Source organism: Epinephelus lanceolatus, chromosome 5, assembly GCF_041903045.1.
Source record: "Epinephelus lanceolatus isolate andai-2023 chromosome 5, ASM4190304v1, whole genome shotgun sequence".
Taxonomy (NCBI): Eukaryota; Metazoa; Chordata; class Actinopteri; order Perciformes; family Serranidae; genus Epinephelus; species Epinephelus lanceolatus.
In genome coordinates, this window is record NC_135738.1 from 42,038,843 (window position 1) to 42,063,120 (window position 24,278).

The 24,278-nt window shown below is 40.4% G+C and overlaps 1 protein-coding gene across 1 annotated transcript in view; it reads right to left on the reverse strand.

Annotated features, from left to right (window-relative positions):
• Window positions 1-12,172: 12,172 nt before the first annotated feature.
• trhr2 (thyrotropin releasing hormone receptor 2) overlaps window positions 12,173-24,278 on the reverse strand; it is a 46,929-nt gene continuing 34,823 nt past the window's right edge. The window contains exon 6 of the mRNA XM_033634757.2: window positions 12,173-21,621. Within this exon, the coding sequence (XP_033490648.1) occupies window positions 21,034-21,621 (588 nt within the window). The 3' untranslated portion in view covers window positions 12,173-21,033. The remainder of the gene's footprint in view (window positions 21,622-24,278) is intronic.

Here is a 24,278-nt window from a genome sequence, read left to right on the forward strand (position 1 = left end):
AAAGTCTTAAGCAAATTTAAATCACTTTACACATCCCACATTCATGTTATTACTTTCCAAAGACAACATCCCTAGATTTACCAGTTTGATACCTCTGCAAGACATGTATAGACATGCTTTCCCTATTCAAATAAGCAAAGAAAAAATCAGTACTGTAGTTGTTATAGTTGTTCTATTCTTAGCCCGGTTATAGTTTTTCTTGGCTTTGTCCACTGTTTGTTGCTGCTGCAGCCCAGTTTTCCCTGGAGGGTCAACAAGTTTCACCTTATCTTATCAAACCAAGGACTGTGGCCATCACTGTCAATTCACTGACAATACAGAGTCAGAAATAAAGAAGGAAGTGACAGGGGGATTTTATTCTCTGCGTTTTTACCAAGTGTTGGCTGGATCTTTGCTTTTGTTCAGTTCACAGAGCACTTCAAGTGCCTTGTTTCCCCCCTCCAGGTTTGTGACAGGTTTTATTTGCCAGCAGTCCACCAGCTGTTATATCACTGTCAGAGAAACAACTCATTACCATCATGGTCTTGATGTTGCCTCGTGACCTGACTGACTCAAGGTCCAGGGATGGAGCAGTGTATAAGCTCAATTGGACAGGAGATGACTGTCTTGACTATTTGCCAAATCCCTTTCCCAGACAGCAATTGTCTGCTCATAGCTAAGAAAGCATAATGATCAAGCTTCAGATCTCTCCATCTGCAGAAGTGGTGTTTATGGGGCTTTAGTGAGAAAGAAACTCATCATTTAAAGACATTTGGAGGGTCATGTCTTTTTTTACTGCCTTTCCAAAACCAAAGACACAAGGGCAAAAGAGTTAGGAGCAGACCTAACAGTCACAGACTAATGTGACTAGCTAGTGGTGTTTGGTATTCTAATGTTACCTCCAAGGCCAAGAGTTTGCATATCATTAGCTAACCACATTACGCCAGGGCCACACTGCCTGCGAAGCATAGCGCACCGAAATTCTCGCGCGAGCCAGAGCACCTTCGTTCACATCAGACGCGCATTTCTCCGTGCCGGTCGACAAGCGATTCTGCTCCCAGCTGTTGTTTTTCCATCATGGGTAACTGCCCGGCTTGATGCATTCGCTCGCGGCTCGCGCAGAAAATAGACCAGACGCCGAAATGATCGCTGCAGGGCCGGCGGCGGAGCTGTGCAGCGCGGCCGGTGTGGATGACACAATCGGTTAACATGGGCGCCAAAAGGAAACTGGCTTCACTTCTCAGCGCTTCGAGGCTATTTGCGGCGCTTCCGCAGGTGGTGTGGCGTTAGATTGTGTTGGAAAGAACTCTGTTTACATTTTATACAATACAGTTGGGTCTATTTCCAGTTTTGCTGGTCTGGTCTGGTGTGAAAGCTTAATCTGGTTTGATTTTATGCAAACTGGCCGAACCAGCATTTGTCATTACATGTTATTGGAAATTTAAAAATAGTCTACATCAGCAACCCCTGCCGATGACATCACGGTGATGAAATCCATAGCGCCATGACACCGTCAGGAGAGACTTATATCACATTATTAATAATATATTTATATTATGTTTATAAACAAATTAATGGAGCCACTAGTGTCTGACATGAAGGATTTCAGTAGAGGTGGGAAGGGTAGACAAGCAGCACACGTTGTGTTTGTTTATTAGACTTGTTTATTAGAGGTAGTCTCTAAAGTAAACTAAACTGCACCACTGTAGCAACATTTTGCATTTAAAGCTGCTAAAAGAAGTGTCCCAACTGACCACGAATGACCCGGTTTGCCATTTTAAGCTGAACCTCTGTTAGATGTCCAGTTTCTAAATACCTGTGACTTGCTTTAAGAAAACTGCAATGGATGAGCAACGGCTGATTTATAAAGCTGAAATGAAGAATTATCTATGCAAGACCTTCTCATTTCACTACAGAAGAAAAAGAAATTACAGTGGCAGCTGACTGGAGGGAGATTGCCAGGGAGCTGAACGTTTTGGTTAAATGACCATCACTAATAACAACCTACGCTACTTGCTGTTGGCTATATTGTATGTTATTTCCTGTAAATGTATCACAATGTAAAACGTGTTTTCTGTTTAAGAAATAACTTACAAATGTAGGAAGATAGCAAGTGGGCCTTTCATACATCTCCAGTCTGATCTTGAATACACAGCTATGGAGTGCCCTTTGTAAAGTGACTCACTGAAATTAACAGCAACATTTTGCCACATTTAGCTTCAAACAACGTCTCAAAGTGGTGTGAATTTTGTAAAGTCACTTTTTACCACATTTACAGCAATATTTGAAATATGTTAAATATAATGTCACAGTTAAATCTAAATATTAAATGTTAAACCTAAAAGTTAAATCTAACTCTAAATGTTAAATCTGAATCTAAATGTTAAATCTAAATCTAAATCTAAATGTTAAATGTTAAATCTAAATGTGCTTGGTGAAACTAAATATTTAGCTAATATACAAATGCACACTGCCAGTCAGTGGAAGTACCAAAATAAGAGCGCGGGTAGTCAGACTGTGTTTATAGCATCATATAAAGACTAAAGACGTTTTTAGTGTCCCATCTGCTAACATGGAGGGTGCGGAATTTATGGGTACACTCCACTGTCGGTCACTTTCTCCATGCTCCCCATGCTTGCCAACATGCCAACATGTCTGGCCATTTAGCTGAAAACTTTGGAAGGGCCGTTTTGGCTGCAATTCAGAATTTCAGCAGTGCATAGTTGGCGACAGCAACAGTATCCACCATAGAGCCACCACAGCACTCGGTAAGTTTGTTTTCTAACTTGCGCAGCATATGCTCCTTATGTTAGCATGTAAGCTATATGAAACTATGTATGTACAAGAATACCGTCATTGTATTTCTTTTTGAGTTTCAAAACATAAAAGTTACAAATGCACTGATTATTATTATTATTATTATTATTATTATTATTATTATTCTGATTTTACTTCAGCATGTGTATTCACCACCAGGAAGGATTCATAGATCACTCCACCATTAAAACACTGTTAAAAGTCTAGAATTATGTAACTTGGACAAAAACCAGTGCAGACTTTTCATTGGGTTGAAGTCTCTTCGAGCTGATTCAGTTCCAAAATTAACTGAAACTAATGGGGCCCCTGGAAGGTAGGAAAACCCCATTTAGAAATTACAGTGGCACTTGCATGAATTGGAAATTGTTTTTCATCCATCTATCTATCCATCCATCCATCCATTTTCAACCACTTATGGGTTGTGGGGACAGCAGGCTGAGCAAAGTACTCCAGCCTTAACCCAGCTACGCTTTCCAGCTCCTCCTTGGAGATCCTAAGGCATTCCCAGGCCAGACGAGATATGTAGTCCCTCCGGTGTGTTCTAGGTCTGCCTCTGGGCCTCCCACCAGTTGGACATGCTCGGAACACCTCCAACGGGAAGTGCCCAGGACGCATCCTGATCAGATGCCCAAGCCACCTCAACTAGCCCCTTTCAATGCAAAGAAGCAGCGGTTGTTCTCCAAGCTCCCTCTGGATGTCAGAGCTTATCACCCTATCTCTTAGGCTGAGCCCAGCTACCCTCCGGAGGAAATTCAATTCGGCCGCTTGTATCTGGGATCTCATTCTTCCAGGCACTATCCAGAGCTCATGACCATAAGTGAGGGTTGACGCTGCACCAGTCTGCTGGTCTATCTCACTGTTCTGGAGGTCACAGTGTGATGAAGCCAACAGAACCACATCATTTGCAAACGGCAGAAATGCAATTCTGAGGTCCCGAAACGGAATCCCTTTCTCCCCCCAGCTGCGCCTTGAGATCTTGTCCATGAATATCATGAACAGAATTGGTGACAAGGGGCAACCCTGGTGGAGGCCAACATCCACTGGAAATGTGTTTGACTTTGTGCTATGTATGCAGACACGGCTCTCACTTTGGTATTCCTGCAGTACCCCCTACAAGACTTCTCATGGGACATGGTCAAAAGCTTGCTTAAGTCCACAAAGCACACGTAGACTGGATAAGCAAACTCCCATGACCCCAACAGCAGCTCTGCAAGGGTAAAGAGCTGGTCGACTGGCATCGGGGGCAAGGTACATTGTGTGCACGGCAGCAGATAGGGGTGGGAACCTGGGTGTGCTGACCCCTGGTGCTGCAGACTGCAGACAATCACCCAAGACCAAGAGGCAGATGGTGCCTTACAATGCCCATATGCATGTTGCACACTTAAAGGGGCAATAAGCGAAATTCATCATTTCTAGATTGAAGGAATTAAAAAATTGCTATGTGAAGAATTAGAGGTGTAATTTCATCTGGAGTATAGCATGACCTCACACACCCTCTCTCTGTGTTGATCTCCAGCCCATTGTTTACAAGCTGGTCCGGCTGTGTGTTCATGTACGTTCATGTGAACCCCCCCCCCCCCATCCTCCTCCTCCTCCTCTCGGAGCCCTTGGCCCTCCCTATAAAACGCTACAGCCAGTGAGCAATGGCAGCGGTTATTTTCGAAATGAAATGGCAGAGAGCAGAACGTCCACCTGAAGAAGACCAAGATCTGACATTACCTCTAAAGAAACAACGGTTGTTGGCGAAGAAGTTGTCGGATAAAGAAAGGGACAGAACCTGGATTAACATTGGCCTTGCATTTCCAAGGTGGAGAGCACTGCGAGAGCTAAAGGGGCTACAATCTGACTTGGAGCTAGCTCTTCTTCTCCTGGACAGGTACAACATAAAGTCAAATGTCTGTTTTAGTTAGTGTTACAGTAACGTTAGGCACATGTCGCTATGTCGATTCAATTAAATTTAATGTTACAATCGTAGCATGGGTTAATGTCCGGAGCTTCAGTCCCAGCAATGGGTCAGGCGTTTCGGTTGTGTTAGGTGTGTAGCCCGGCAGCCCAGCTAATTTGCAGTTAGCATTGTAAAATGTAGCCCGGCGGGCAGTCTGGCGGCTGTGTTTAGCTATTCCCCTGCCTACTTCAATGATGATGGTACCTGTAATAAATGTAATATATTTGCTGAAATGGAAGCGAGGCTCAGTGACTAGAAGAGCTGGTAGAAGCGCTCCGTAGCTGCAAGCTACTCCAGTAGCCGTAGTAGCTCTAGTGCTAACTGTGGGAGCTAAAGCTAACATTCCTCTCTTCTCCGGGAGCCAGAGGAACCCCAGAGAAACATCTTCACCAACTCTTCACTGTGAGCCCGTGAGCCTGGCGGGCTCACGGGCTCACAGTGAAGAGTTGGAATGTTAGCATAGCAACCGACTAGTGCTAAGGCTAACGTCCCCACGCCAGAGCTCGCCGGAGCCGAGGAGCAGGCTCCCGGAACGTTAGCATAGCAGCCGACTAGTGCAGGCTAACGTCCCCACGCCAGAGCTCACCGGAGCCCAGAAGCAGGCTCCCGGAACGTTAGCATAGCAGCCGGCTAACGCTAACATCCCCACGCTTCTCGGCTCCAACTCACTGAGCCTGGCGGAGAAGTGTGAGCCCAGCTCCCGGCTCAGTTGGAGCTAGCGTGGCAGCCGAGTAAGTGCTAACGCTAACAGGAAAGCAGGGAAATAGCTAAACACAGCAGAGACCGAGAGTGAGTGAAAGACATTGCACAACAGCGAACCTAGCGGTGAAACGATTTCGCTTATTGCCCCTTTAAGCCCTTAGACAGGGAAAGATATATACATGTTAATTCCACTGAGTCTGACCACTGATTATAGTGCAGTAATACTGTAAATTAGATAACTATGTGTTGAAACATTGAAGCCAAACCCAAAAAACGACCAGGGATTTCAAAGGCAATATAAGATGTTAAACATATTATCAGGTGGCTGTAAACAACTGTTGTGCAGCTGTTTACAACAAAGTCTTTAAATCTGTATTTCTTTGTAAATTTTGCATTGATGCAGCAGAATGATAATGTTTGTCCATAGAGAAGGATCCTTCCTGCCACACACAGCAGCATGCAATATTCATAACCACCATATATGATGCATATAAATGATGCATAAGTTATGCTAAAGCACCACCTGTAATGTTCAAGAGCTGTCAAAGAAAATATTAAGTGTTAATCATTCCTCCTGGCACTGCATGCCTTATCTTTAATACACAGCTTCCAGCTCTGTTCTGTATGACTTGGTATCCTCATATTGTAGTATGTACTGTATGTAGGTTCTCAGCTCTAATATACTTGATAGTATCATTTGCTTTCTTTCATTTTAATGCTTTATTTATACATATGAATAGACATAAGTATTTATCAGATTTTATTATATACCTTATATAATATTATAATGCATATTATTATCATTATTGTTATTGACTCCATTTCTATTGGTGAATCATGACAAATTTCAGGTTTTCAAATCTTATTGTCACATACACTACTCCATGGTACAAAATAAAGTGAAATTCTTAAATGCCTTGCTTCAGAACAAATGTAACAAATAAATAAAATAAAAATGAATCTATCAAATGCAGTAGAAAAGTAATCTAACAAAAAGAAATAAAAACAAGATTAAAAGATAGAAACAATAAAAAACTGAGACACTGAAACAGTGACACCAAATAATATTATTAGTATGATTCAAATATTATTAGTATGATTCAGTGTTAGTAAGTTTCAAAACTGAAATATTATCACAACATAATATGTGCTGCACAGTTATTGGTTCAGGACCCAGCAACCTGCCCTCTCTCCCTACTCTTCCAATACAAACAGTTGGTCAGTGGCCTTCAGCATCACTCACCAATGCACTGAAGCACCCTTTGGTGTCTGTATGCAATGCACCACCCTAGCTAACAACCACCCTAAACAACTGATGTAGTTTAAACCTAACCACGTACTTCTGTTGGCTAAACCCAAAGAAGAACAACTAAAAATGAAGTCAACCCATGTTTAAAGTTTATTTTTAAACAAGACTATATGTATTTAAGAAGCGGAAACTGTACATTTCCTGTTAACATGGAAGTTTATTTTGAAAAAGCACAATGCGTGAAAGTGGAAATTTACCTAGCGCATCATAAGGTGATATGTAGGGCCACTGACCAAGTCTCAGTATTTCCATTCAGTATTTCTGCCTCAACTGTCACCATCCTGGAGAAGGTTACATTGTAATTTGTTATGCCACAAGTATCTTGAATCAGTGTATTGAAATTATGATTCCAATTTCCTCCAAAAGCGTAACTCCTGATGGTCACCAATAAAAACATTATCATTCACTAATTCACAGGGAGTAATGAGCCACAGGTGAACAGAGATGAGGTGGGTGTGGTGGACTGGCAGGAGCAGGAGATGTGTGGACAGGTAATAGGCTGTGGTGGAGAGGAGGGGTGAGAGGAAATATACTGAGTGAACTGAGAGAATGGCATGTTTGGCAGGAAAAGTGTACACTGTCACGCTGAGGTCATCCAGCTTGCTCTCTAGAGGTAGGTGATGAAAAAATCAATGTTTGTTGAATGAATCTGACTGTCTGAGTGTGTATGTGATGATAGAAGTGTGTTGAGGGTGCAAAAGAGTGGAATAAAATTCTGCAAAAAATTTAATAAAAACGAAGCAAGCACATTGGCTGCTATACCCACCTGCGCCATCTACAGCTCTGCTGTATCAAAAGACTGCTTTTACCACAAGTGTTCCTGGAGTTTTGACCTCTTCTGACTTTTTCCCCTTCTCTGTGGACCTTGGAAATAGCTTAGATTGTGCCAGAGATCCCTACTCTGCTTCTAATCATGTGATGTTTAGAGTGTTATGTTAGTTTACATTAAATTAATGAATTATTATCACGAATGCATGAATGTGTTAATTGCATTTTGCTGTTATACCACCTATGCTGCCATTACGGACACAAATCAAGAGACAGACCTGCCCCTCTTTTACCCCTTTTCCCACCAACATGGAACTGGTTCTGTTCTTGTTCCTGCACCTAATTTTGAACTGTTCAGAGCATTTCAACAGAAAATAAATTGGTTCACGTCCTGAAAAGTTGGTTCTCAGCTGGAACAAAAAAAACAACAAAAAAAAAACAGGTTTTCTTTGACCTGAAGTGTGAACCATGACATCAGTGGGCGTTATACATTCTACAGGTTCGAAAGAGAGGATGGAGAGGGCAATGATGGAGATTCGAGTAACTGTCAAAAGAGGGAAAAAATGAGCATGCAGTGGTCTCATTAATAGTTGGTCCATGCTTGTTTTCTGTGTAAAAACTAAAATCGGTGGTGACAGAAAAAAAGTCTGCTAGTAATCAATATAATCCACGATGTTTACTTCTGTCTTGCATTGTACAACACCCTCTGTTGATGACACATCCTTGGCTACAATGGTTCCACACAAAACTAGTGGAAACATGGGCTGGTTCCCTGGATAACTGCAAGGTTCCAAGAACCCTGAACAGAACCAGTTCAAGTACCAGAGCTAATTTCATCAAAAAGGGGTATCTCTCTCTCTCTAAAACTCAGAATAAACTCTGATTAAATATCAAATATAAACCAAGCTTCTGCTACTGTATTGCCTATTTCTCACCTAAAAGCCTAGCTGTAATAGCAAGAGTTTGTGAACAGGAAGTGGGCAGCATACTGTTTCCTGCATAGTGAGAATGGTGGCTGGAAAATCTTGGATCAAATGGTAAAACTAAGCAGCACTAATCAAATGTTTTCAGAAACATGTTTTCGCTTACTGCTTAACTGTAACACGAGATTGTTTGTAGCCAGCTGGCTGCCACTTTGTCAAAATGACAAGTTTGGACATCTCCCACCAGTGGAAAGCTTTTATTAGCCCAGCTAAGTGCAGTGCATTCTGGAAGTTGTAGGTCTTCTACTTCTTTAGCAAAAGTGAATGCCACAGTCCTTTTTCTGTTTTCTCTGGTCATAAGGCAACAATTTCAAAAGTATTTGCATCTTTCTATACTGCATAGATATCCTCATTTTATGAAAAGACTCTTCCCATCTTTCCTGTGGTGAAATACTTCTTTAAGTAAATTCCACCACTGGTAAAAGAACTTCTGTATATAAAATGAAACTGCATACATTCAGGACAATAAAATCTAAAAGTAGTACAGAGAATTGTGTTTATTATATTTATCTAAGACTTGTAAGTAGATATGGATGTGTCCAGTTGAGATCAGGTATTTTACCAGGAAATACTGAAACTGGATGGTGTGTCAGTGTGTAAGATTATGTTTTTCTTTTATTACTTGTATTAATATCATTAATGTTAATATATTTATTATCACACACACATAGATAATTGTGAACTTGCAATTGTATGACTCTGCACATGCACCTGAAGTCATTTCAATTTCCTTGGGGTGTCTCTGTCCCTCTCTCTCTTTAAGGATGTGGCATCTCAGTCACAGTGTTGATTGCAGTCTGGAGAGGCGAGATTTTTGGCCATGACAAGATGATGGGTAGATAGCTTTAGATTAGTTCCTCAGAGTAGGGCCAACCACCAAAACACACACACACACACACACACACACACGCAGGGGGAGTGAAACTTCTGAGAGAAACAGCTATCACTACAGAGCCAGACAAGGTCACTAAGTAAGAAGGAGAGAGACATCTGTCAGAGGAAAAGACAGACAGTCATTTTTAACACTGAGTTCCGTATGCGTTGACGATAGAGCTCAACTGGCATGTTTGATGCATTAGAGTCAAACTGAGTCTAGAGTCTGACTAGAAGTCAGAAATTACCCTTCAACCATATCAAACAACCACAAAGAGCCCTAGTAGCACTGTAGTGTAAGGATGACAGCAGGAATGTCAATCTGCTTTTCTGTCCGTTCAACATTTTGATCCAGATTACAACAAACACTGACAAGATTGTCATGAAATTTGGTATGGATGTTCACGGCTCCCTAAGGGTTGACTTTTAATTTACTGCCATCATCAGGTTGCTCAACCAACACTTACTCTGAAAATAATGGTGAGTTCAAAGGAACTTACGGTTTTCGTGGTCCACAGAGGTTGAAGTTTATGTTCTTCTCTCAAGTACCATCATGAGACCAAAAATTTTGCTTGTGCACAAAAGTGAAGTTGCAGAAGCGGTGGTGTAGTGGTTAAGCACTGTTACCTCACAGCAAGAGGGTTCCTGGTTCAAAGTGTGGTTCCTGGTGTGCAGAGTTTGCATGTTCTCCCTGTGTCAGTGTGGGTTTTCTCCAGGTACTCCAGCTTCCTCCCACAGTCCAAAGACTTGCAGTTTGGGGATAGGTTAATTGGTGACTCCAAATTGACTGTAGGTGTGAATGTGAGTGTGAATGGTTGTCTGTCTCTATGTGTTAGCTTTGCGATAGTCTGGCAACCTGTCCAGGGTGTACCCAGCCTCTCGCCCGATGTCAGCTGGGATAGGCTCCAGCCTCCCCCCCCACGACCCCCAAGAGAATAAATGGTTACGGAAATGAATGAATGAACAAACTGATTGAGTACATTCATAATCCACAGAGGATGAAGCTCTTCCATATTGGACACTCCATTTGCTTTGGTGGCACTACTCATCACTTTCTTGTTGTGGGGTGTAATAAACACTGCAGCATCTGGAAGCCTCTGGCCAAAGATTGGACTCAAGGGCTAATTTCTGCTCAATGTTAGATACATAAACGGATACAAGTTGAGCTCTCCGTCTATACTCTGCATTCATTCTGTCTGTATTTGTACACATTGCAGATTGAAGGGGCAGCGTAGCATAGTTTAAACAAGATATGACCAGAGGAGACAACAAAGACATAAAAATGGTGGATGTGAACAAATCTGTAATTAAGTGAATAGAATGAGCTGTCTGCATGTTGCAATGTATTCATGGCCTCACAGACCACCACAGACCACCACTGTCTACAACAGTGGTTCCCATCCCAACATTTTTCTTGAGGCACCCATATTTTTACCATTGTACATTGGACTTTATGTCCATGAGCTCATCCTCAGCCAGGAGGTTCTCCACATCATCTTCTTTTTTGAGGAATGGGTCTATGCGTCTTTTGAGACATGTTCATTATATCCGAGAAACACGAGTGCATCTCCTCCTGAGGCTGCCCCATGTGGTGGATGAACTGTCTGGCCAAAGCATCCGGTACCTTTCCTCTGGACTGTTCCACTGACAAGGGAAACTGTTGCAGGTCTCCCTTCGACAGTTTATTTTTTCTACTGTATATTCCATTTAATGCACAAATGCATCGCCTCTTTGCACTCTATTACATTGGCATTAGCGCCCTGCATGTGTTTGTTTGCCTCATTGTACAGACTGAATAAGTCTGCCATATATGAAGTCTTGAGAGAAACTCAAACTTAAGTTCAGGTCTTCACAGAGATGTTTGCTTGCCAGTGCGTGTCTGTGTATCAACAGACCACCCGCTGAAAAGTTAAAGGAAACAGTGGAGGAGTGGGGGCTTGAGGGTAATAGCGTGCGTTCACAACAACGCGAGGAACATCATCGCAGCAAACAACCCCACGAGAGTGACCTGATACTCGGTGGCTTGCTTTGCACACACACTTCAGCTCGACATCAATGATGGATTCAGTGTGTACCTCAAAAAAATAATCTCCGTGGCTGGCAAGCTAGTAAGCCACTTTAACCATAACATGGTCGCCAGCAAAGCCCTACAAGATAAGCAAAAGCAAATTGCACTGCCATGCCACCGGCTCATCCAGTCTACAAAGACGCAGTGGAATTCAGTTTGTGACATGTTTGACCGGCTAGTGGAGCAAAGGTAGGCTGTGGTAGCCATCCCATCCGACCAGACTGTCACCAAGCTAGATACAGCAAGAGCTGCAGGAGCTGCAGCTGCGCATCAGGTCTCCGCAATGCTCCCACCACCAATGCTCGATTAAGGAAAGTGCTTACAATTTGCAACCCTAGGTGCTGTCACTTCACTATGACACTTCGCCATCTCACCATCAGCTCCACTTACTTCCGTGTAAACTGCAGAAGGGATTTTTTTCACGTTACACTTGCCCATATCCTCGTGATACATATTTTTATAAATGTATTAATAAATTCAATCAGATTAATAACCCTTATGTATTTATGTTTGACAAATATATTAATTATATTTTGGCACATAACACATTAAAACTATAACAACCCTTAAAATGTATGGCTCTTTGGCACCCCCTTAAGAGGGTTATGCCCCCTCAGTTGGGAACCACTGTTTTTGAAAACCACCATTCAGAATTTACAGCCATAGTAGTATACTCAAAAAAGTGTACCACCAGAGGTAACAGTCCAAAAGATTTGTGACTAAGACGCTTCAACAAATATGTTTTATTGACTTTTGCAAAATACAGAAAGAAAGCCACTGTACTGCACATGCTAACTATGAAATCACAAACCAGAGCGCATTGCATATTTCTCAACACAATAAAACATCATCTTGCTGCAACAATACAGATAAAGCCACTTTAAAAATCAATACCTTTGAAAACCTGTAATTACAGAACATTTAAAACACAACAAACCAGCAGCTCTCCAGGGCTCAATAATGACAGAATTACACACACACACACACACACACACACACACACACACACACACACACACACACACACTAGCGTATCCAACGGAGTTCTACAATGCTACTGTCAGTCAATCCACACACTGGAATTATCTAAAATGAAAAATATGGTATAATATCCAATCTAAGTCATTTTAAAGGGGTTTTTTAAGTGTGCAGTACAGATATAAGTGGGTGAGTCACTGTGTTCTGTGTTAGCATTTTAGAAATAATTACATATACTCATCCAACTGTTTCTACTCAAGTGGCAGTCAGAGAATTCATATACCATGAAAAAAATTTCACTCCGACACTCTTCACAACTCCCTGCCAGGAAAGCATGCACACACATGCCCGATTCTACAAACACACACATCCAGACATACATAAACACAGTAAAATAAAGACTTAAAAATTGCACCCAACAGCTGCCAATACACACATAAAGGTGTTACAGAGAAAATGTTTTTAACGTAGAACATTCTAAAACTTCATCACCAAACGACTTGTTACACCACATATGTATATACATATATATATATATATATATATATATATATATATATATATATATGTGTGTGTGTATTTATATATATACACATATACATATATAGACTAAGCACAAAAAGTAACGACATTTGTGTTTGGTAGATTATTTCTTTGTTGTAACAATGCTTCTTGGCAATTAATCTTATACCGTTGGAAAGCCTGAGTATGTGGGTTGCGCCCATGCCAAATCTTCTCAGCCTTTTTGTGCTGTTGCTATTGACTCTCCCAAATATTAACTATCCTATTAACTATTATATAGTATATAAAATGGTACAATGTGTGCAACAATAAAGTGTTAGAATAACATAACAGTAGCATTATTATTAATTACTAAACATGATTTACTTCATTGTTTGTTAACAGTAAAACAATTATAATTACATTTCAATTAACTTTCAATTTACCATTTATTAGTGAAGCTTGTTACAAAGGGTTACCCTTTTTTTGCCCTTTAATTGTATGGAGTGTCATATTGTGGCATATTTCAGCTATTTGATTTGGTTCACCAATTGCAAATTCAGCTTTCACTAACTTCATTCCCAGTCACAGATGGCCTCTGTGTTAGGCAAGATAGTACTGATAAATACACTGTACGCTACTTATCCAGCACCAAATGACAGACAGAAAAAGTAAGCAACTAGATGCTAAACATATTGGACCACTCTGCACCTTTTTACAATGCTAATATGTCTTTACTGTGTTTACAGCTTGTTGCACTACCCCTATGTAGTCCAAAAAAAACATTACATTTTTCTTAAAGTTTTAATAAGGCTGCAAATGTTTTAGGCTATTTTCATTAAACATCAGCACTGCTAAATACACATAGCACATTTTGAAAAAGCTAAAATATCCTGTAAATAAACCAGAATAAATTTTGTTTACTCAGTGGCAATAAAACAGACTATTTTGAGCATAAAAACACAAACATATTTTGTATACCAATCACGTCAATAAGCCAACTCGATCCAGCAGGATCAGTGTAGGCATGCAGCGCATTCTAGAGATCCCAGAAAACTCAAAGTGAAAAACAATCCAATCATAACTTACTTATCACTGACAGCACTGCACATCATTATTTACAGTAAGGAACAAGAACATGTTGGCCATACTTACATGCTTACAAACCTTCCTTTATTCCCAAAAAGATTTAAAAAAAAAAAAAAAAAAAAAGTCCTGTAGCTAATAAATCCTCATATTGACTGAGTCTTAAAGAAAGTTATTTAAACTCACTTTCTTACATTAAAAATGATACCAGGGAGCTAATATCACTCAATATAGTGTTGACAGTTAGTGTTCTCGACAGCTAAAGGGTAAGCTGACTTATAGGACAAGTTTATGGAAACAAATAATTGCCATAAGGTTTGAGTCTAAGTAAATGTAATCACTACTGAGTACAACTTCATTTCTAACATTTAAATCTATAATATTTAGGTCCCAAATATGGTAATGCAAGATTGAAATATAAGTTTTAATTATATAATGAAAAAACTGCACTTTTTTCACAGTTTACATCTGTGTCTGTAAAAACATGAATGCTTCACACACATCTTCCCCCCCAGCAGCACTGAAGGTCTTTACACCCAAGGTGGACACCCAAGATTACTGTCACCAGTTTCGTATCAGACCAAATGCCTGTTCCTGAGATATGACATTGAATAATGGCCAGAAAAGCGTTTTTGTGGAACATTATGATGTCACAGTGAAGTTGACCTTTGACCTTTGGGCTATTAAATGTCATCACTTCATCATTAAATCCTACATTTGTGTGATATTTTGTCATAACTAGTCTATAAATACTTAAATTGTGGCCAAAACCATCTTTTGTGAGATCACCGTGACCTTGACCACCAATAAGTTCATTGTTGAGCCAAGGTGTTCTTTAGATATTGCGTTCACAAGGATGCGACAGATGAGGTCACAGTGACCTTGACCCTTTGACCACCAAATTCTAACCAGCTCACCACTGAGTTCCAGTGAATGTTTGTGCCAAATATGAGGGCATTCCCTTAAGGTGTTCTTGAGAGATCTGGTTCACGAGAAAAGGACATGAAAGCTGAACCACAACATAGTGCCTCCAGCCACAACTATCATCAGCGGGAAGGGAAGAAAAGTACTGCACAACTTAAAACTGTCTATTAAAATAGATTTTTAAAGAAAAATATATCAGTGCTTAATTTTCACAATTAGATATTAAGGTGCTTAAAAGATTCCAAACTTTATGGCCAATACAGTATGTATTTCCAAGTTCCCCAACACCTGGTGTAGACTAATTCTCAATAAATTTTCTGTTTCATGAAAAAAATAACTATTTTTTGTATAGTTGAGTTTAGTTTTAAAACTGTTTAAAAACATATTCTCATTAAGGCAAACTGCTGAGCATTAAGATGTCAGCTGAAAATACATATGCAGAAATACATAAAAACACTAACTGACACTAACAGTAGCCATCTTACCCAGAGTCTGCTGGAAGACAGATATTGATTATATCTGTGTCCAATGCATATTTGTGTCCAGGACACATTTAGCCTGGCTTAGCACAAAGACTGGAAGCAAAAAGACTGTTATTAGATCTGCCCTAATAACAATTTGCTAAGTTTAATCTTCTTTTATTTAGCACGTATAGACATGTGAATGAAGGTAAAAAGTTTGCTAGCTGTTCCCAGTGTGTCTCATGCCCAGCTTAGCATGGGAGACATGTTAAGTGGGGAAAAAATGCTAAGATTGGCTACCCATGAGCTGGATTTCTGTACTGGACCCAAAAAAAGATGAAATCAATACCAATCCTCTGATCATGGGTAAGATAGCAAAAATGAAACTTAATGAAAGAGTATAATGCATGCAAGGCCATAACAATCTTATTTTAAAACATGTAAATTTCATGATGACAGCCCAACAGATTGGTTTGGATATTGGCAAAATTTCTTCTGATCCTTGACTCCAGAACCTAATTTGCAGGACAGATTAAAAATCACCTCTCAACAAAGTGAAAATGAACAAGTAGTTCCATGTACATCTCTGTCTTGAAATGAGGCTTTTATCCTTAACCAACTGACTGTTGAGTGCTCAAGCAGCTAGCTAAGGTAAATCACAGAGGAGTGCACACTGTTACACAGTATGAGAAAATGTCACTCTTACTTAAGCTATATGGTATATTTTGTAATGCTCCTCATGTTCTCTTCATCAGTGAGGATAAACTGGGTAAGTACGGTTTATGGATAAATAGTTGCATCCTAGTTGCACATATTTGTCTTTGGTATGCTTGTAAGCTGATACTCACTTAAAGTATAATTACATGTCTGTCCAGAATTGTTTGCTATAAAATATTTCTAAACACTGCATTAACACTGTTCAATACAGTTCAGGGGGAAACAGCTTACACCATTTTTTGATCTGCTAGAATAAAGAAATACTTTTTTCAAGTCTAAAAATATTAAACTCTAGTTTACAGTTTACACACCACAGGTTTATCAAAAGAAAGGAGCAAACAGTAGGACACCAGTGTTTCTATGTTGTCCAGGCTCATTAAAACTGACTATGTGTTAAGATCTACCACTCTCTCTCTGTGTCTTTCAGCCAGCAAGAGGTCGTCACCTTAAACCAGCAGACAAACCTTGAACTGTTTATAAGACTATGTACAGAAATGGGAATACATGAGCAGTGTGTTTTTGGTTTTAAAATGATGATGATGATGATGATGATGTGATGATAACACTGATAAAGATAAAAATGATAATGACAATAAATATAATGTTAAATTTGATATTGTTTAACGCCAGGTTCAGACTACACAATAACAGCCCAATTATAGCCATGTAGTGTGTCATAGTAGATGACAACATCCCAACAGAAAGTCTAGCATGTTTGATTTTCTCTTTGTCTTCCACAACTTCTCCTGGCACAGCCTTCACTGTGACCAATAGTTCCATTGTTCTTTGTTTCTAAACTAAGAGCGATCTGCTGCTGTGGTCAACTGAATTGTAACAACACCCCAGTTTTACTGGCATTTCCTCTAGGGTCTTTTACCACACAGAGTAAAAAAGTAAAAAATGATGGCGCAGCAGGGACACTTTAGCAACCCGGCGAGTACTGCCATTAGCATCAAGCTAGCAAAGAATGTTGTTTCTTCACAATGGAGAGGGATAAAAAGGAATAAAATTCACAAATAGTGTCTTGGCTTTTACTTACCACAACTGCAGAGGGTACCAGTTTCATTTGAAACAGACTACATTAGAAATGGGCCTTTACTTCCAGACACAGGCCTTTATTTCTCATTCCCTCTGTATTTTTCTATTTTTATTTTTAATTGTCTCCCTGTTGAAGTTAATGCATCGCTCCATCTTTTCAAATTCAACACTTCCTGTATCCATTTAAAATGAAAAGCCCCTTATAATTTCGGTTGAGAGTATCTCCTCATTTTCTAGAGAGGCTTTTATTGTGAAACATTTGCAGGAACTTATTGTGAAGGATTCAGTGACTTACATAGCTTTCATGTGGTACTTTAAATGTAGCTCCTCCCATCTTGTGGCATGTTTTATGTTACTACAAAAACATTTGAGCTGGAGCATGAACAGCAACAGTGACTTAAATAATAATAATAATAATAATAATAATAATAATAATAATAATAAGACAAGAATAATCCAATGACATCACACATGTCGTGAATGATGACTAGCGATGATTGGTCGTGGACCAACATGTCTGTCTTGTTTGTCGGCCAAATCACGGCACCTAATCTGACATAGTGACTGTCAGAACAGACAAAAATGTTGTGTAGTCTGAACCTGGCAAAATGAATACATTTTATTTAACGATTTGGATTATAAAGTGTGGCAACTTAATGGCTGTGTTGCTCACAATAATTTGTAACCATTGTTGTTAAAAATAATCCGCAAAAGAAGACTAGGTCTCCAAAGCATCATGATATGTCCCTCTCAAGGGATTTAGATTTCACTTACTTCTTAACTTGGTAAGTAATTTATTACAAGCTACAAAAAAGCAGGTCTTAATAATCAAAGGGCAAATGTGCTACATTGACAATAAAACCACTGATAGTTACCCAAAGATTAGTAGTCTCAGGTTAGGACTGTTAGTGCAGCCCAGTGTAATCATATTTGACATGTCATGTCCTGTAACTATGAGCCTGTTTAAACATCTGTTAACATGTATTTTGGTGATCCGAAGACAAGTGGACCACCAAGACATATTGCTGTTCACACCTGTGTCTATCATGCATCTTCAGCTGACCATCTGGTTCAGACTTCATTACTGCCTACGTCACGTACGCTAGAAGGTCAAGGGTCCTGCGCAGTTATTACATCCACACTCTCACCGGCTTCTCACTAAAATGCCCGCAAGTCACGTTTTGTCGATACAGCTGGAGATATCGCTGTCAGCAAAAATTCACTTTTTCCATAGAGCAAAAGGTGGCCAGTCATGCTCCACTCGTTGTAAAATAGGAAAATGATATCCCTTTTCCTCCAACATTAGTGTTTGTATGCTTGTAAATGGGGGAACACATGCTAAAAATAGATAATAGACGCCTTTCCAATTGCCAGTAGATTAGAACCGCGTACACAGCTCTGTAGTAGATGAGATTACCTTTCTGGTTTTTTTTTGTTTTGTTTTGTTTGTTTTTTTGGTGTCTTACATTCAACATCATGGACAGGCTTTAAAACAGGTTAATAAACAGTAAAGCAGCATGGAAGCCAATGAAAGTGTTCACATTGGTAACTTCTTTTTTCTTTTAATGTTGTACTTATTTAGCCCGTTTCAAACTCGATGTCAACTAAATTTGGATCAATGTTCAAGTGCTGCTTGGGTGGAGAATATTTTGTAGAGGCCTGTCATTGCATCTTGCCAGTAAAAGAGCTACAATTGACCTATGGCTAAGTCCCACCCTCAAACGCGATGAGCCAATCACAGTGAGTAAAGCCATTCCCATACACTCGGACATTCTCTGCCTGGACGTTCATTGAAATGCATTACAGAAAGTCAGTTTTGTTCGGTTTTATGAGCTTTTTCAGAGATTTTTAGTTTAAAAATGGTCAAACGGTGTGCATGGGGTACATGCAACTCCGACACAAGGTATTCTGAGAGGCTGGGCGACGGCGTGTATTTTTTACACTTTAAACCACATCCCAACCGAGAAAAGTGTCTCCTTTGGATAAAGTTGTGTGGTAACGTTAGACCACAACATCAACTCAACGTGAATAAGATTAACAAGGATGTCTACATCTGTTTTAAGGTAAGTCAACATTGTGTTTGAGGCAACATATTGTCACTTTGCTGGAAAGAAATATAAAGTTATCTTTAACATCTCTAGCTAACGTCAGCTAAAGTTAGCCTCATTAGCCTATTTTGTTCTAGTTTTGTACTTTGGTGATTTGCATCATTGTTAGCTGTTGCCCAAAGGGCTCTAGTTAAGCTAACGTTAACTTCTGGAGCGTAGCTTCATTAATTTATCTGTAATCGCAGAGATAACAAAGGTTGGCAAACGTTATGCTGAATGATTCAGTGTAAATACTGCAGCACCAAACTAACGCAGAGACACTCTTGGTAAAGATGGTAAAAAGGCCGTTATCCTTTTCTCATATTCTGAGCCAAAAACCTTAACTTAAGTGACACTTTAACTTGTTGTCTTTGATGGTGATGGCAACGAGATGCGGTTCACAAGCGTACTCTGTGACCTTTAAATTTTGGCTTGTAATTTAAGCTTTTCATCCACCTTCTCAACAATAAAATGATGAATATATCCCTCCAACGTTGAGGCCCTTTTGGTTACTTCTCAATGACATCTGATCATGTCCCTAAAAATCATCAATTGCCTCCTGCGAAACTGTGACACCTGCCATAGCGCCGGTCACTGAGTGTTGATAGTTTGGAGCTAGAGCTGATAAATACACATGACTACTGCAGAGTCATTTGACCCGTGTGTAAATGCAGATTGTAACCTTTCCCATTCAAAACAAAAGCCACATGTTAGCAGGTGTTAGTGGGTTTTTGGTGCAGTGGGAAAGGGGCTTTATAGAGCATTAGTGCGCTGTCACCAAAACAACCACATCCTGCACTGATGATGAAGTCCTTGTGAAGGATGCTTCAGGATGCATTCGCATTTACACTACAAAACAGACACAATCAAATTTGTCCCAGGCCACCTCACCAAGTGGTCTGAATGATCGGATCCCAATACGTCTTGGCGTTCATTTACACTTTAGTGCTGTCCACTTGTCATCGTATCACCCGAGATGCAGGTATAAACAGGCTCAGCAGTTCACACAAATAATTACCCCATACCTGACCTTTAACACTGTTGGGTTAACTAAATCTTCTAAACAGATTTGTTTTTTATCTTTTCTTAACTTACGTACTAGAAAAAAAAAGAAAGTGTTTCTTTTAAAGCAGTTGGGGGTTTTTTTCTCACTGAATCTCAGCAGTAAATCACAGTCGACTGGAGAATGTGTGACAGATTAGAAAACAGGAACACAATCATAGAATAAGTGCTTTGATTAGTGATGGAAATGTTGAAAAGATCATTGTGTTGTCTTTTTTACACACAAAAGTGTCACGTCAAATTCTTCTGTACAAGATGTTAGATATGACAAATTAGTTAAATTGCAGTATATACAGTCTTCCAAAGGCAAATTAATCCTTTTTTGTTTTTGATTCATAATATCTGACTTCCATTACACCACTAGATGAAACAGATTCTAGTTCAGGAGTTCGTTATGGTCTTGATTCAGTACAAGAACCAGTCTGCTGTGTATTTTTGGAGCGTAAAAACTGCTTTAAATAAAACATATGCAGCCTCTCTTCTATAAACTTTGATTCATTTACAAGCTCACATTTTTACATGCAATTTTGAACAGATTTTGTGGCCTAAGAAATTCCATGCCACAGTGTGCAATGCACCCTTCATCCCTCATCTCTTAACATGTGGCCTCAGTGGTCAAGGTGAAATCTACCACTTTTAAATCATGAAGTAAATGCAAGTCACATGTTTCTTTACTCTTTTATCGTTACCTAAAACTCCATTTATTCATATCCTACCATATGGTGACATGAAAATTTACATGCTTTCCTGCTGATCGTTTGTTATTTGTCTGTCTGCAAAATTAACTGTGGTATCATTTAATGAAGCCCAAACCAACTCCTCATTACCAGATGGCACCGTCTCAGCCGGACCACCATTCAAACCAACAGTAGCTGTGCTGATGTCGATGGGATGATCTGCTTTCTTGCCATTGACTGTTGCTGTCTCCTGATGACTGCTTCCATTCTGCTTTGTATTCAGGTCAGTTGCAGTATTCAGGATCGCTCTCCTTACTTTTTCATTTGTTCCATTGCTATTGGCCTGGGACGATCGGATGTCTCGTACGGTGCTGAAGCCAGTCTGGATCATCGACAGTGTCCTCTGATTTCCCTCTGGCCGCTGGCAGCGGTAAAGCCCTCGAAATGCTGAGCGAAACTTCTGAGACATGGCGTTGTATATCACAGGGTTTATAGCACTGTTGGCATAGATGCATGTTCGACAAAACAGGAGGAACCAGTCATCCAGATATGGTGTGGACACAAAAGAGTTGATCAAAACTAAAGTCCGGTAGGGCATCCACAGTAGAGCAAATAGAATCACCACTACTGCCAGCATCTTTGTCACCTGTCGGGAAAGAAGCAGAGATACAGTCATTCAAAATCCTTTACAGCAGCTGTTATCAGAATTTTGTGTAAATGAAGCCTCTAATGCCGGGTTCAGGCTACATGACATTTTGATCTGTTCCAGCAGTCACTATGTCAGATTAGGGGGTTGTGGAGTCATAAAGTCTTGCCATGACTTGGCCGACAGACATGACAGACTTCAAGGTGGTCAATGTGACATTGCATCCGTCTCATTCTTGTGAACACAATATCACACAAACACCTTGAGGGAATGTCTTCAAATTTGGCAAAAACATCCACTTGGACACAACAAGGAACTAATTAGATTTTGGTGGTCGTGGGTCAAAGGTCAAGGTCACTGTGACATTGTCTGACTCACTTCTTGGAAGGGCACACATGGCCACCCTGGTAGAATTGTTGCCCCTCTTGGCAATAATAATTGGAGGCCAACATTACTGACGTGCTGACGTATTGCGGTAAGCTAGTTGTGTCATTTCCGTTGTGTTTCTGTGACAGCGTCTCTGTACTGCTCTGGTGAATTCTGCTAGCCTGCTTTCTCACTTCAGTTGCTTTAACGTCTACTTCAAGTCTTAACCCACAGTGGTTCTGTTTAAGCACTTATAGCTCTCCTCCTTTCTACGACTTTCTCGCTAATCTCTTAGCTGTTGTTTGCACGTTACTAGCCTTGGTAGCTACATTAGCTTTACAGTTAGGCTTCTCCTTCTGCTCTTTCTTGCTCGGTGTGCCAAATGTTCAGTTATGCCTCTTCCTCCTTTAGCGACAGTGGTAATTGTAATAAGTGTAGCTTATTTGCTGCGTTGGAGGCGAGGCTTAGTGAATTAGAAGCGCGGCTCCACACCATGGAAAACCATTCAGTAGCTGCGGTAGTTAGCCAGTCCCCTGTAGCCGGTGCGGAGCCACATAGCATAGCCTTAGCCTCTGCTAACTGTCCTCCGGCAACTCCCGTTCAGCCGGGAGGCTGGGTAACTGTTCGTCAGAGGCGCAGCTCCAAGCCGAAGCCCACGGCTCACCACCAGCCTGTTCACATTTCCAACCGCTTTTCCCCACTCAGCGACACACCCGCTGAGGATAAAACTCTGGTTATTGGCAGCTCTATTCTGAGGAACGTGAAGTTAGCAACACCAGCGGCCATAGTCAAATGTATCCCTGGGCCCAGAGCAGGCGACATTGAATCAAATTTAAAACTGCTGGCTAAAGCTAAACGTAGATTCAGTAAGATTGTTATTCACGTCTGCGGCAATGACACCCGGTTACGCCAATCGGAGGTCACTAAAATTAATATTGCCTCGGTGTGTGAATATGCAAAAACGATGTTGGACTCCGTAGTTTTCTCTGGACCCCTCCCAAATCTGACCAGTGATGACATGTTTAGCCGCATGTCATCATTTAATCGCTGGCTGTCCAGGTGGTGTCCAGCAAACGATGTGGGTTTCGTTAATAATTGGCAAACTTTCTGGGGAAAACCTGGTCTTATTAGGAGAGACGGCATTCATCCCACTTTGGATGGAGCTGCTCTCATTTCTAGGAACCTGGCAAACTTTATTAGTAAATCAAATCCCTGACAACCCAGAGTTGAGATCAGGACTCAGAGTCGCAGTCCTATACGCCTCTCTGAGCTTCTAGTTCAGTTACCCAGCCATAGTTTTCATAGTTTTATACAAACGGTGTCTGTCCCCCGACCACCTAAATTATTTAAATCTAAAATTAAACAAAGAGGAGTTGTGCATAACAACCTCATAAAAATTAAAACCTCTTCTGTGACAGAAAGACAAAACAGGAGAATTAAATGCGGACTGTTAAATATCAGGTCTCTATCGTCTAAAGCAGTGTTAGTAAACGAATTAATATCAGATAATCATATTGATTTACTCAGTCTCACAGAAACCTGGCTGTGTCAAGATGAATATGTCAGTCTCAATGAATCCACTCCTCCCAGTCATAATAATACCCACATTCCTCGAGGCAGCGGCCAAGGAGGGGGAGTTGCAGCCATTTTTAACTCTAGTCTGTTAATCAGCCCTAAACCTAAACTAGATTATAATTCATTTGAAAGCCTCGTTCTTAGTCTTTTACATCCGACCTGGAAAACCTCGCAGCCACTTTTATTTGTTATAGTGTACCGTGCTCCTGGCCCCTATTCTGAATTTGTATCTGAATTCTCAGAGTTTTTATCCAGTTTAGTTCTTAAATCAGATAAAGTTATTATTGTAGGCGATTTTAACATTCATGTCGACGTTGATAATGACTCCCCTGGCTACCGCGTTTATCTCATTATTAGACTCCATTGGCTTCAGTCAGGGTGTACATGAACCCATTCATTGTTTTAACCATACCCTCGATCTAGTTCTGACGTATGGAATTGAAATTGATAACCTAAAAGTCTTTCCACAGAATCCCTCGCTATCGGATCATTATCTGATTACTTTTGATTTCTTTTTACCCGATTACACGCCACTCAGCAACAGTTACTATACTAGATGTTTATCAGATAGTGCTGTCGCAAAATTTAAGGAAAAGATTTCTCCGTCGTTAAATTCAATACCAAGTCCCTCAGTAACAGAGGTTTCCCGTACCGACTTTGATCATTTTGTCGATAGTGCCGTAGGCTCGCTGCAAACAACACTTGACTCTGTAGCT